The sequence below is a fragment of the Bison bison genome, unplaced genomic scaffold (genome assembly GCF_000754665.1).
Source record: "Bison bison bison isolate TAMUID 2011002044 unplaced genomic scaffold, Bison_UMD1.0 scf7180017864238, whole genome shotgun sequence".
Taxonomy (NCBI): domain Eukaryota; kingdom Metazoa; phylum Chordata; class Mammalia; order Artiodactyla; family Bovidae; genus Bison; species Bison bison.
In genome coordinates, this window is record NW_011494810.1 from 2,160,849 (window position 1) to 2,171,836 (window position 10,988).

The following is a 10,988-nucleotide window of genomic DNA, read 5'->3' on the forward strand; positions in this document are numbered from 1 at the left end:
AAAAGGACAAATACTACATGATTTCACTTATATGAGGTATCCAGAACAGTCCACAGAAAGCAGGTTAGTGGTTGCCAGGGGCTGGAGAAGCAGAAATGGAATTATAAGGTAGGAAGTTAAACATGGGCAACCAGGGGAGGCCTGGCTGAAAGGGATGCAAGCTGATCTCTAAACTCCATCCCAGATACACCCAGGAGAGCTCACAGATGTGCCACAAAAATAACCACAGAGACGTTTCCAACTCCTGCACATGCATCCCAGGCACACAGTGGATATAAACTAACCACAGGGGCTTCTCCAAGTAACCTTAGGTAGCTAGGAGCCCATTTAGGGTTCAGAAATAGTCTGTCTATACATATATGTATATGATTATAACATATATATATGTATGTATGTATATATGATTATTATCAGAGTGAGTTATGGGAAGACATAAACAACAGAGCCTGCTTTTATATAACTTGCAATCATCAACCGGCCTTGAGCGTACGCTGAAGGATCTTCCCAACCCAGGGATTGAACCCAGGTCTCCCTCATTGCAGGCAGATTCTTTACCAGCTGAGCCACAAGGGAAGCCCAAGAATACTGGAGTGGGTAGCCTATCCCTTCTCCAGTGGATTTTCCTGAGCCGGGAATCGAACCGGGGTCTCCTGCATCACAGGCGGATTCTTTACCAACTGAACTATCAGGGAAGCCCTATATATATATATTATAACATGTGTATATATATATATTATAATGTGTATATATATATATATATGTATATATGATTATAACAGACTGAATTATGGGAAGTCATAAACACCAGGGCCTGCTGTTATAGAACTTCCAATTGTCAATCGGCCTTGAGCATATGCCCATTTGCATTCCCTTTCGTTGATTATTGGTGGGTGTAAGCCCTATTCTGCACAGGGCATAACCAATAGGAGGCGACAGGAAGCCAAGAGGCAAGGGGAGGACAACTCCTTTGGGGTTGGCCTGCTCCCATGTCTTGTGAGTGTCTTATAAAAGATCTATCTGCTTGAGCTGAACTGAGCTCTTAACTTGTTTGTTGTTTTAAACCTTTTAGTTCATTGTTCCAAATTTTTATTGTGACAGACAAGAACTGAGGAAGAGAGATAAACCAACCTGACAGAGTGATTATTAATGGGTGGGGGATTCTTTTGAGAGAGATGAAAATGTTCTCTAATTAGTGGTAATGAATGTATGATTCTGGAAATATACTAAAATCCACTAGATTGTATACTTTAAAAGGGTAAATTTTAATATGAGTTATAGCTCAATCCAAAAAAAAAGGACATAGGAAATAGGGGTTACCTCTTGTCAAATCTTAGACAACTTGATAGTAACAGTAATGGATTGTAACCCATTGAATAAAATAAGAATTTATGAGCATGAACTTAAGGAAGATGGGCAAGCTTCTTTCTTATATTAAATGCCTACTAACAAGTGTATAGGAAATGATAGAGCAGGAAAAACCACTTATGTTGAAGCTAACTCTGTAATGATTTGTTCAGGCAAGAATTGTCAAGGGATGAGAAAACCAATGAGGCAGAGTCTGAAGAAGCACAGCAAATGTATATAGTCTCAAAGTATCTCCCCACAAATTACTTATTAACTCTACAGACAGAAATATTAACATTATTAGGGTGTAGGAACCTGGCAGACACCATCTTAACCAAGTGATCAAAGTTAACATCACCCATAATGGAACAAGCTGATACCTTGTACCTCCTGATGTGATGCACTGAGAAACACATCAGTTCTGAAGTAATCCTGCCCAAAATGCAAAAAAAAAAAAAAAAAAAAGATGAGGAAAGAGCAAACAAATTCAAATCAAAAGACATTCTGCAAAATCACTGACCTTAATGTTCCCAAAATGTCAATGTCCTGAAAGACAAAAGCACGTGGTAGAAATATCCCAGACTAAAAAACTAAAGATTAGACACAAGAAACTACATGCAGTGCTTGATCTTAGATCAGAGCCTGGACCGGGAAATAAAATGCTTTATGAAAATTACTGGGTAATGGCAAATTGAAATATGAGCTATATTCATTAGCTATATTCACTTAATTTTTTATCTTAACGTTTACTTCTCTCATAAAGAAGTTACTTTTTTAAAAACTACAATTTAGAGGGGATGAAGGTGAAAAAAGGAGTGCAATAACTATGAATGTTCTACTTCAAAAACTGTCTGACATCTGCATCAGAAGACTTTCTGCATCTATCAGATGCATCTATCTGCAACTGTCTTTCTGTGTCTTCCTTTTCATGTGCCACAGAAAGAGTTCGATACACTTTACAAAATTCATTACATTGAAGACCATTTCCCATATCTGCTACCATAAACCAAGAAATCCATTTATTCCAGGTTACTTATGGAGAATTAATCACATGGGAAAATTTAACACTTCTTTTTCAAAAATTAAAGTACTTCACTGTCCTTGGCATTCCTATACATAATGATGTGAACTCAAAGACTGAAAGCATTGGGACTTCCCTGGTGGTCCAGTGGCTAAGACTGAGCTCCTAATGCAGGGGGTGTGGGTTTGATCCCTGGTCAGGGAACCAGATTCCACATGCCACAACTAAAAAGGTCCTACAAGCTGAAACTAAGACCCAGTGCAGCCAAATAAATAAGTTAAAAAAAAAGAAAAAAGACTGAAAGCATTAATGGTATATAATTAAAATTCATGGGCTTAGTTAGATATTAAAACAGTTTTAATATTTAGAATCCTCTGTAACAAATATTGCAGAACAATAAATCAGAATATAAACACAAGGCACTCTCCTTTGGAGTTCTCCTCTGCTTAAGTAGTGGCATTATATAACATACAAAGTTGTTCCAAAATAATTGTACATACTTGCTGTAGCCTCAGAAACAAGAAGAAATCTGAAAAAGTGAGGCCAAAAGAATTATGGGCACTATGTATAAGGACCAAAAACTCATGAATCCCTCCATTTCTAAGGATTTCTAAAACCTACCTTCCTGATTTCAAGGGAAAATTTACTCAAAAGAGAAAACTAAAGAACACATCCCACACATTTACAGCTTTACTGATAGGGTATAGCCATTACGTCAAATTCAGCCATCGATGTACAACCTCATTTCCCATTTCAATTTAACAAGAATATATTTTATTTTAAATGGGACACAGCGGCCAAGTTGGAGAAGGAAATGGCAACCCACTCCAGTAACCTTGCCTGGAAAATTCCATGGACAGAGGAGGCTGGTGGGCCACAGTCCATGTTGTCGCAAAGGGTCGAACACGACTGAGTGACTAAACAAGTGCAAACTGCCGTGACTTGAAGAATAACCTTCAAGTTCATGTACACTCTGATTCTCTCCAATTCCTGCTTTTCATACTTCAAATATCACAAAAAGCATTACTTCCGCAAATCGTGAAAGCACAATGAAATCACTGCACAGAAAAAAATGGACATTTCATTCTTTCTTTCTTAATACTAGATAGTGAAAACTATATAGTGAAAACAGATGTATTTATAACTTAAGCATACTTCATAAAATCATTATTCATCAAAAACAAATGTTTACAAAAAACATTTAACTTAAATTTCATAATTGCTTATAAAATGACACTTGAAAGAGTGACCTAATAAAATAAGTCTGATCAAGAGACAGTGAACTATAAATACAAAATATACCACAATGTTGTTTGGGGTACACATGTATACATTGCTATATTTAAAAAGCATAACCAACAAGGACCTACGGTACAGCACATGGAACTCTGCTCAGTACCACGTGGCAGCCTGGACGGGAGGGGAGCCCTGGGGAGAATGGATACGTGCACATGAATGGCTGCGCCCTTCAGTGCGCACAGGAAACTGTCGCAGCACTGTTAATCGGCTATACCCCAATACAAAATAAAAGTTCAAAAATATATATATACCACAATGTTAAAAACCTCATAGTGTTCTATAAGAAAACCAATAAAGGTAACAATCTTACTGAGGAAAAAAGTATTAAGCATTACAAATTTAAAATGCAAAGTTTTATACATGAATTCAATAAAGGATACATTTAAACCTTACAATACCACATAATCATCATCTATTTTGTGGAAAACAATAAAAATTATGTACTTTTTAATATGTGTACATCAAAACTGAAAGGTTAATTTTTACTTTTTCCTCTATTGGGAACTTTGGATGCATTATTAGGTTTTGGATCCCAGAGGGTATTTTTTTTACAAATCTTGAAGCTGCACCGCTGTCCAACTTGCTAGCCTTTTTCTTGCCTGTTATTTCTTTGACTCTGTTCATGTACACTCTGATTCTCTCCAATTCCTGCTTTACTGGATGTTCCTTACGACTGACTCCATGAGTTGCCAAATAAACCCCAAACACTGAATTTAACGTGTAAGCCAGAAACTAAATCCACTTTTACCTGTTCAAGTGGGTCCAACTTCTACAACATCTCATTTCTAGAAACAGACATCTTGTTCTTCAGCATCTCATCCACACCACCAATGGAATTCTCAAAGGTTGATAAATATTCATGAATTTCTACTGGATAGTCCTCATTAATTTCCTCACCTGCCATTACCATCAACTGGCAGACCTTCTACTCCTGCCTCCCAGAAACTAGTCAGTGGCTTGTTTAACTTCTTGATTTTAATAATTACACTGAACTTACGTAAGAGAATGCCCTTGACCTTAGGTCATACTTAGCTGTATAATATCTGCAGCTTACTTTGTAGTGTTCTTAGAACTTTTCTGTAAATTTGAAAACATCTTAAAATGTCTTAAACATTCAAAATAGAAAAGTAAATTGAAAACGTAAATGATCTCAGGTAAATTAACAATTTCTGTTGAGTTTTCTGAAATAGTTCAGAGACTTGCATTGTCCCCTGTTGAAGAGTCCTAAGGACCCATGTTATCAATGCCCTAACCACCATCCTTCCAGAACTCTGTCATCAAGCAGCCTTGGGGTCTCCTAGGCCCCTAGGGAGGCAGATGTGGGACTCTCATGAGGGGATACCCACCTGTGCTGGCCAGCTCAGCCCGTAGCTGGCCCACATAGTGCAGCAGCTCCTCCAGGCTCTGTTCACAGTGCTGCCCATAGGTCAGGAACTTCTGCAGGACCTTGTCCACCTCTCTCTCCACACTTGCACACTGCTCCATAGCAGCCACTGTGTCAGGCCCCCACCTGGGTCAGAGGGGCAGTGAAGAGGGCTTCCAGATCCCACCTTACCATTTCCATATCATATTTCAATGCTTAGAAATTCCCAGCCTAACATATACGTACACAGCTTCCATAACCCCCAGCCAGGGTGCCCACTGGAGGGTGAAGGGAGACAGGACAGGGGTCTTCTGAATCATGTTAAGAAAATTACTCCTGTGTTCATTGTTTTCAACTCTTCATCAGAATCTTCATCCATCTCTCTTCCTTTTTTTTGGCTGATCCCAGCATGCAGGGATCTTAGTTCCCTGACCAGGGATTAAACCCATGACCCCTGTACTGGAATCATGAAGTCTTAACCACTGTACCACCAGGGGATTCCCTTCATCTCTTTTTTTAATTAAAATGGAGAGCAGGCCTTGCAGAGCCCTCAGTAGGCAATACTATCTATACTCCATCACAGCTCCACACCTTGGTATGCTCTCTATCACCCTTCACCTCCTCAACTACTGGAGAAAATGGGCCATCAGAGGTCATCTTCTGCAACTATCCCTAGCCTGCTCCCACCTGGCTCTCTCCACTCCCACTTGGCATCCTTCTATTTCAGTTTTGATCACTGGGTAATGATCTGTTTGAGGGCCTGCCTCCCCCACTAGACTAGAAAATCTCTTATTGTAACACAACTTTCCTTCTCATTATACCACTGAAAGAGAGTTGCCTTTTCTTGTTCTACCTTTCCTCCCACTGAGGTCCCACTGCTAAATCCCTTCAACACTGGGCCACTGCTCCCTTCCCTTTCAGAGCAGCCTGTGACACTGAACACACAGACAATCCTTAAAATGTTAGTGACAGAGTTGATTTCACTCCTCGTCCCTCCATCTACAGGATTTAAAGTGAAAGTCATTCAGTTGTGTTCAACTCTTTGCAACCCCATGGACTGCAGCCTGCCAGGCCCCTCTGTCCACGGAATTCTCCAGGCCAGAATACTGGAGTGGGTAGCCGTTCCCTTTTCCAGGGGATCTTCCCAACCCAGGGATTGAACCCAGGTCTCTCACATTGCAGGCAGATTCTTTACTGTCTGGGCCACCAGGGAAGCTCTCCCCTCAAAAAAGTGAGAGGGTTCTATCAAATGCACCTCTCAAATGATCAGATCTAGCCAGTTGTTCTCTCTCTCAAAGAAGGGTACGGAGTAACACCACAAAGAGAGTTCTGTGTCCAAAGTGACCATTGGGATTCTCCCAGTTTTACCAGACCCTCTTCCATTCCCACCAGCACTGTTAGTTCTGGCCCCATCACCTCAGCTGAACCTGAAGCCAGTGTCTCCTTATCAAACGGGTGATGAGTGATGGTGAAGTGGTACGCAGGGCCTTGAGAGGTATTCATGTCCTCCCTCCATATGGCTGACACTATCACACTAGAATTTGTTCATCACCATGTCTAGAAAACATGCCCCCCTTTTCATGCTCCCTGAAGAAATACCCTATAACTGGATATGAACCATTACAAGCGAAATATAACAGGGATACCTGTTGGAAATAATATACTATAATTATTACTATTAATAGTTAATATTTCATAGGGGCTTATTATGTGATAGGAACTACTCTAATGACTTGGCATAATTAACTAATTTACTTAATTCTTACAACTGCACTATGAGGCAGGCACAATTATGAGACCCACTTTACAGAACACAAAATGAAATTCAGATTAAGTAAACTGCTCAAGGTCACATTGCTGCAAAGTAGAGGGTTTCGAACTAAAGCTGGGCAGTCTGGCTCCAGAGCCCCTCTCTGAAGCACTCTGCATCACAGTCCTCTGGACCAGCTTAACAGGCCACCATCTCACCAGGAAAGGAACACAGCCAATATTTGTGGTTGGAATGAGTATATAGCAACGATTCATGATGACAATAAACAGGAAAGTAACCTCACAGCCTATGAGATGATCAACTAGGAAAGATGGCAGTACAAAAGAGTATTTGCCAAAAGTGTCTGGGAACCAGAATCACAATTTACCAAAAATAAACACAGCTCAAGAAAGGTTAGGACCTCACCAACGTCAAAGAGTATGACCCTGTCAGACATCAACTAATACCAGGATTATTAAAGTTAGTTAAGTAGCTCAGTTGTGTCTGACTCTTTGCGACCTGTGGATTGTAGCCTACCAGGCTCCTCCCTCCATGGGATTCTCCAGGCAAGAATACTGGAGTGGGTTGCCATTTCCTTCTCCAGGATTATTAAAGGGAAGCCCAAGTCAGCAACTTGAAACTGAATTAAAAAGCTGAGGAAGGAGATGGAATTTTTATCCCAGTGCTGGGTGTTGTGGCAGGGAGCTTGAGACAACTCAGGAGCCTAGAGGAAGTTGTAAGTCAAGGAAGTAAAATCTGGGAGATGCATCTGTGGAACCTGGGGTAGCACTGAGAAACCACAGCAACGTCAGTAAGATCCCAAAACATGGTACTGAAGGAAAAAAAGAAACAAAATTAAGTCCAGGCAGAATACCATTTATGCACTTTTAAAATATAGGTATACAACCAAGGACACACGCAAATAAAAGGGTATATACCAAACACATAAGAGAGTGGCTCTCTGCAGTCAGGGTGGAGGTGAAGGGAATGGCGGGAGGAATAGGGATAAAAGGGAAATATGTAAACAAATACCAAGGAGAAAAATGGCTTGTGTGGACCAGTTAACGTACCATGAACTGACAAGTGTGATTACCTCAAGAAAAATTTTTTAATGAACGAGATGGGAAAATAGAACTGCCTGCAGGTATTCCATCTGAAAAGCCCAAGAGGCCAATTCAGTGTGTCCAGGGTAAGCCACTTTGTCTTAGTCACAGTTGGTCATCTTCACCAGAACAAGGATGGATGAGTGGGAGTCTGTCTTCAGGATTAATCCAGGGAATTTCACTTCCATTGTCCTAAGCCCTCCTCCCCAAGGTCTCACATGGACAGAAATTATCTACCAGGGTGATCACCCCAAAACAACACGTCAGATCCTGTCACCCTTTACTCATCACTGCCATGGTTTGACACAGAAGGCCTTTGCAATTGTACATTCACTCACTTCCTCTGCATGAGCTGTTCCTATGTCTAGAGTGCCACTCTTCCTATGTCTAGAGTGTTCTCTGCAAGAACACAAGATGACATTTAATCATCAGCTCCCCCATGAAGCCCTCAATGAAATCTCCCTGCCTCTTCCCCTGCTTCACAAACCAAACCTCTATCAAGGGTGCCCCATACCACAGACATCTGAGTTCTCAGCACTTCAGCACAGTAACTGCCCATTCACATGTCTGTCTCCCCACACTAGACTGTGAGCTGCTCAGGGATGGAGTCCAATCTCATCTTCTCTCCCCAGGCCTATGGCCTGGTCCACAGTGGGTACATGCACTTCCTAATCAGGGGACCGGAACTCAAACTTGTCCTGGTTGGGCAGGAAGAGACATGAGTGAAATAATGAAATCCCCACCAAGGCGTGTGCACAGGGGTCTTGTCCTCAGTCTTCAGTATCCTAACACAAGAGGGGCACCTTCTGGGGTGAGCAGGTAAGGAGAGAAGTTTGTGCAAATCACAGAAAGTCCCCTTTGCTTGACACAGAACTGAACAGCCTCTGCTGGCCCAACACTTAACCTTTTACACCCCCCACCTCTATCCATTCTTCACCTTATACATCACTCCTCTGCTTAAAACCCAATAGAGTGTGCTTTCCTGGGGGTACGTACAGTGGATAAGAATCCACCTGCCAATGCAGGGTTCCCTGGTCTGGGAAGATTCCACATGCTGTGGAGCAACTGAAGCCCATGTGCCACAACTGAGCCTGTGTGCCCCAGCTAATGAAGCCTGCATGCCTAGAGCTCAGGCTCTACAAGAGAAGTCTTTGCAATGAGAAACCTGTGCACCACAATGAAAAGTAGCCTCTGCTTGCTCCAACTAGAGGAAGCCCATGAGCAGCAACAAAAACCCAGCACAACAAAAAGATACAGAATTAAAAAAAAAAAAATAGATTTACACATACTTAAAAACCACCCTTGTTTTTATGGTCTACAAGGTTCTCTGTGACTCCAAACCACCTCTCCAACCTCATCTCCTACCACTGTCCCTCTCAATGGCCATATTCCAATCACACTAGTTTTCTGTTTCTCGAACATCAGCTTATTTCCACCTCCGGGTTTTTCCCACTGCCTAGAACACTTCTCCCAGATCATCTCCCTATGACAGGTTACCTCCAACTCGGCCGGGTCGCGATTGGATGGGACGTGTCGGTTCGAGCGACTTCCCCAGTAGGGGCGGCTTCTCAAATTTCTCTGAGAATGCAAGGGTCCAACTCCCTGCCCGGGCCGAGATCTGCGGAGAAAACAAACCCGAGGGAGGACTGGAGAAGGGTGCTTAGTCCCGAAGCTTGGAAGGAGAGCCTGGGACTGGGAGCCTGCCGGAGCAACCGCCCACCGCGCCACGCCCTTGAGCCGCACCTCCCAGGCGGGAGGCCAGCGGGCTCTCACCTGCTCCTGCAGCCGGGTCTCTGGTTTTCGGTGCAGCTGTCAACGGAACCGGAAGCCACGGCAGTTGCTCAGCCGCTCCGGACTCGCCCACTCACGGCTTCGCGGAGGGGTGGCCGAGCCTCCCCCTTCCGCGCACTAAGAGTGAAGTCGGCCACAGGATCCGGGCGGCGGCTAGAAATTGCACCTTAGATGTTTGCTGCGGCTGTGACGGGGCTCCCCTGGGCAGCCCGAGGGGAAGGGGCCCCAGCCGCCGACGCTGCCGGCTGGGCCCCGACTTTCCACGTGTGCGGGAAGGAGTCGGAGCAACCCACTCGCTGGCCAGCAAGGCTACGCGGGACGGCTCAGCAGTAAGAAGCTCTAGACCAGAAACGACTGTGCCGCCCCAGCTCCTCGCCCTCCACTCTCATTCAAAGTAAAGACAATAGCACACAATACAGTGCACGTAAGGTCCAACAGTTCGGCTTTCCCCGCGATGGCGCCTGACACTGGGCAATTATATTCAGCTGTGAGGTACTCAGCCCTGCTCTGCTGCCCTCCATTGGTCGCTCTCTTTGCAGAATGGAGAAGAGACAGGGGTTGCACAACCGCCCTGAGGCGGAAGGGTAAGACGAAGGAGGAGAGAGTCGGCGGTGACCCTAAGGACTGAATTCACAATCCTCCCAGGCACACTTGCTTTGCAGGGAAGGGGTAGAGAAGGCCCTCCCGCCCCACCCCCTCCAACGGCTTCGGGGACTTGGAATAGAAACATCCCGAAAAGGTCTCTTCCTGCTTCCTTTTAGGGCCAGTACCTCTTCCCCATCCCAACAGAACACCTTGCACAATCTTGGTTTGTTTTCTGTATAGCTCTTGCACAATCCAGTCCTGTTTTCTTTATAATCTTTGACTTTTAAATTGTCTTGAGCGTTTATTTGTTTATTCTGGTTTCCTGCCCCTAACTCTCCCCACCCTTCCTTTCAGAATAAAAGCTCCATTGGGGCCAGCACTTGGTATCATTCGCTGTTGTATCCTCAACATCCTGTGCTTGGAACACTGGAGGTGCTCAGAAATAGTCTAAAGTAGCCAGTATCCTCTGTTTATGAATGAGGAAACCTCGGCTTCAAACCTGATGAAACTTGCAGGGAAGAGGGCGGTCAACAGCCCCTCCAGGAACCTACAGAGTTGTCTGAGCATCCCAGAGAAGCTTGTCTGCACCGGGAGTCTGGGTGGTCCTGGCCCAGGTGGGAGTTGTGGGGGTCGGAGGGTTGAGTGAACCTTGCCTGGGGCCACTGATCTGAAGCTGAGTTCACTCCAGCAGGACCTCACAGGCTTTCGCAAACACATGCCCCAGGCTTCCCC

The 10,988-nt window shown here is 43.9% G+C and overlaps 1 protein-coding gene and 1 pseudogene across 10 annotated transcripts in view; both read right to left on the reverse strand.

Annotated features, from left to right (window-relative positions):
- Nucleotides 1-10,341, reverse strand: part of RMND5B (required for meiotic nuclear division 5 homolog B (S. cerevisiae)) — a 17,839-nt gene extending 7,498 nt beyond the window's left edge. For 2 of the 10 annotated variants that reach the window (XM_010846516.1, XM_010846514.1), the window contains exons 1-4: nucleotides 9,654-10,339; nucleotides 9,378-9,498; nucleotides 5,011-5,174; nucleotides 1,725-1,776 (exon numbers count right to left, since the gene is read on the reverse strand). In XM_010846516.1, the coding sequence (XP_010844818.1) occupies nucleotides 1,725-1,760 (36 nt within the window). In that variant the 5' untranslated portion in view covers nucleotides 1,761-1,776; nucleotides 5,011-5,174; nucleotides 9,378-9,498; nucleotides 9,654-10,339. Of the gene's footprint in view, nucleotides 1-1,724; nucleotides 1,777-1,864; nucleotides 1,891-5,010; nucleotides 5,175-9,377; nucleotides 9,499-9,653 lie in introns of those variants that run through there. The other 8 variants (XM_010846512.1, XM_010846510.1, XM_010846517.1 and 5 more) reach the window with 8 other exon arrangements.
- On the reverse strand, nucleotides 3,738-5,004 carry LOC104993317 (annotated as a pseudogene).
- Nucleotides 10,342-10,988: the final 647 nt, after the last annotated feature.